The sequence below is a fragment of the Chrysochloris asiatica genome, unplaced genomic scaffold (assembly GCF_000296735.1).
Source record: "Chrysochloris asiatica unplaced genomic scaffold, ChrAsi1.0 scaffold00087, whole genome shotgun sequence".
Taxonomy (NCBI): domain Eukaryota; kingdom Metazoa; phylum Chordata; class Mammalia; order Afrosoricida; family Chrysochloridae; genus Chrysochloris; species Chrysochloris asiatica.
Genome location: NW_006408605.1, coordinates 638,774 through 642,569, shown reverse-complemented (window position 1 = coordinate 642,569; position 3,796 = coordinate 638,774). Strand labels below are relative to the sequence as shown.

The 3,796-nt window shown below is 41.9% G+C and overlaps 1 protein-coding gene across 1 annotated transcript in view; it reads right to left on the bottom strand.

The window, feature by feature from the left end:
• Nucleotides 1-3,796, bottom strand: part of CAMLG (calcium modulating ligand) — a 16,244-nt gene that overhangs the window by 11,946 nt on the left and 502 nt on the right. Inside the window, exon 2 of the mRNA XM_006866082.1 lies at nucleotides 795-1,243. Within this exon, the coding sequence (XP_006866144.1) occupies nucleotides 795-1,243 (449 nt within the window). The remainder of the gene's footprint in view (nucleotides 1-794; nucleotides 1,244-3,796) is intronic.

The following is a 3,796-nucleotide window of genomic DNA, read 5'->3' as shown; positions in this document are numbered from 1 at the left end:
TAAAAAATTTCATTTTGCTTGGATCTACCATCAACACTTATGGAAGCAGCAGTCAAGAACACAAATGACATACTGCATTAAGTAAATCTGCTGCATAAGACCTCTTTCAAGTGTTCAAGAGTAAAGATATCAGCAGTTTGAGGACTAAGGTGCGCCTGACCCTAGCCATGGTATTTTCGACAACTTCCTATGCATGTGAAAGTTGGGACAGTGAATTAGGAAGACCGTAGAAGAACAAACAAATCTGTGTTGGAAGACATACAACCAGAATGCTCCTTAGAAGGCAGGATGTGAGACTTAATCTCTCATATCTGGAACACATTACCAGGAGGGACTAGTCCCTGGAGAAGGACATCAGGCTTGGTAAAGTGTAAAGTCAGCAAAATAGAGGAAGATGCGCCCCCGCCCGCCCCAAAATGGATTAGCAGAGTGGCAGCAGCAATGGACTCAAGCTTAACAACAATTGTTGGTTGCTACTGGAACTGACTCGACGGCACTTAACAACAACAACAACCAGGATGGTGTAGGCAGGCAGAGTTTCCTTCTGTCGTGCATAGACTTGTTATGAGTCAAAGGTACCTTACAACAAGAACAATTATTAGGCTCTGTATTTAGCCAGACACCTCATTTTACAACTCAGTTGAATAGCAAAGTGTATAACACATCTCAGGACACAGGAACCTGGTAAATATTAAGTTAATGTTGGTAATGAACTCTATGGCTTAAAAGCACTTACTATTATAACCAATTTGCATTTTCCATTGTTAGCTAATAGTTTACAGTTATTTTCTTACCAAATATTTGCAAACAAAAGCCCTGACTCCAAGGGCCAGAAGAGCACATCCCACCAATCTAAAAATTCGAAAAGAGTCAAATTCTTCTGTTGTACTTCCATCTTCTTGACTGGGTTTCTCACTAATCAGCTGCTTCCTTAGCTTCATTGCTTCTTCAAACCTGGAGAGGTACTGTTCGAGGCCATGGCGAGAACCTCTCTGAACAGTGTCCACTGTCAGCTCCCCTCTGTTCCGCTGCCGGAGCTCCATGGTGACATCATTACTGCATTCAGGTGATTTCATGAAAGAGTCCAGTTTGTCTCCCTGTACTTCAGCCACACCACCCTGCTGGTCAATTGTTCCTGTAGTAACAGAATCACCCAGCACTACTCGCTTTGAAACTGAAGGAAGAGTGAGGGAGTTCAGTTTATCATTGTCCAGCTGCTTTGATTTTGACTGGCTTTCTTCTTCTGAGAAAAGAAAGTTTTAAGCCTTATTTAGTACATATTGAACAAATACTTTACATGTTCATGTTAAAAAAAGATGCTGCTCTGGAAAGGTAAAGGCAGAAATTTTATAGCAAGGAGGGATGTGATTAACTTTTCAGACTAGGAGCGAAGGCCCCTGGGACCATCATTGGAGGAGAGACAGAAATCGGGACCCCACCCAGAGAAGCAGCGAGGCCTGAGATGGAGACAGAGAGGATGACATGAAGAGATGGAATGGCTGAGGACTTGAGATCCAGGGAGGGAAGGGACTGTGGGGAGAGAGGGGGGGCCTGCGGGATATAACCTTTGGTTGGGTGATGATGCATGGACAGGATGGTAACTATGGCAATGAAACGATGTATGATAGAATGAGTGTAAAGCTAATGTTTTTTCCTTTTATTGTGTAATGTGTAAACTATCACACAATAAAAGGAAAAAAAAAAAAAAAAAAAGATGCTGCTGCCAACAGAACGAAGACGCTTATGAATGTAAATTGTTGTTAAGTGTCACCGAGTCAGTTCTGACTCATAACGACCCTGTATAGGGTTTGCAAAGAGTGGTTGGTGAGTTTGAATTGCTGGCCTTGTGGTTCAGTGCTTATCCTACAGCACCATACCAGGACTCCTAAGTTAGTATTGCATAAAACATACAGTAGTTTCTTCTTCTACCAGGAGGCTTCAAAAAGGTCATGGAAAAAATTCCGTTATCTTTCTATTCCATTTTTCTATGACCTTCTTGAGCCTCTGTGTATAAGAGAGGTTTTGAGATTTTCAAAAGCTATCATGGGGATGGGAAATTTTAGAAACAGAGTCATGAAGGTTGTGCAACATTATGAACGTAATTAATGTCACTGAATTAATTATACATGTAAAATTTATTGAGAAAGCAAATGTTTTGTTATATATACATATACCACAATAAATAGGAGGTCACATAGTGGGTTATTCATTGGGCAGCTAACCACAAGGTCAGCAGTTCGAATCCAACAGCCATTCTGAGGGAGAAAGATGAGGCTTTCTGCCCCCATAAAGATTCACAGCCTCAGAAACCTCAAAGTCAGAGTCAGAACCTACTCAATAATACACAATGACCACCATTACCATAAATATGTATTGAAAGAAAGAAAGAAAAAAAAAGGCATCAACCAAAAGAATATTCCTGCCGAAGAAACGATCTAAACCTTGGAAATAAGAGTTAAAACTAGTAGATACATGGAGAAAGATATTCAAAGGGTGGGGCAAGCAATAAAGACCAACTTTTCGTGGATAATCTATCCCAGAGGTATTTCTGCATTACCTGCTCTAGCTTATCTGTGCAAAACATAAAATTATTAAGGTTTATACAAAATCTGTATTTTAAAATTCACTTTGGGAGTCCTGTCAGTTTAGGGTGTGGCATGCCTTACAGCTACTGTTTTTTCATAGTCATACCACTGCAGCCCTGGTAGCGTAGTGGATTACCAGCTGGGCTGCTATCCACAAGGTCAGTAGTTCAAATCTACCAGTCACTCCAAGGAAAAAAGAGGCTTTCTGCTCCCTTAAAGATTTACAGCCTCGGAAACCCTATACAGAGTCACTATGAGTCCGAACTGACTCAGTGGCACACAACAACCACCACTGCAGTCAAGGAACCATTAAGTAGGTCCTTAAAGCAGTTTTATGATGCCATACTGTTATTCTAGGAGAATTTAAATAGCACTCTTACCTCTCCTTTTAAGTTTTCAGCCTCAAATCCATAAATTGTCTAAAGTTCAGGACTCTACAGCTAACGCCTCGATTATCTACAAGGCTTGCAATCCGGGACCAAAAGCCTATTCAATTATTAAAGATAAAGGCAACATTCAGTGGAATCTTAAAGAACAGTTGCTGTTAAGTGCCGTCCAGTAGATTCCAACCCACAGCGACTCTGTATAGGTTTCCAAGGAGCAGCTGGTGAGCTTGAACCACCGCACCAACCTTGCAGTCGGCCGCACTAGCCCACAGCGTTATACCAAAACTCCTAAAGACCGTAGGAACTGTTGAAGAAATATGCACATAAGCAAAACCTTAATTTAAAAAAATCTTATTGCAGGCTCCTCTTTGGCATGAAATACACTTCTGTACATCCATCTCAGCACATTAGTGCCTCGGATGGGCACTTCTCACTTATTGGGACTATCAACAATGCCCACTGGTATTTTTTCACCTCAAGGCCCTTAATACAGACACTGTAGAATGACCATCGAACCCCTGAGCCCACTCAGTAAGGGTTAGGGGGCAGTTCAGTTAACTCAAGCTCGTGTGGACAGAGTTAGAACAAAAGCAAGAAGGTAGACACTGGAAGAGAAGGCGGTTGAAACAAATGTTAAAGAATACAATTTTCTTGAGGGGCGCAGTGGACAGAGCAGTCTGAGGTATAAAATGTACGCCCTTTTAAGAAGGGAAGGGAATGGGGTAGATTTCTTAACCAGACAGAAGGAAAAACGGCAGGTGGACTAAGGAACGAGAGATTTGCAGGCAGTGTGTGTATGTGCGTGTGCGTGTGTCGGGGGGGGGG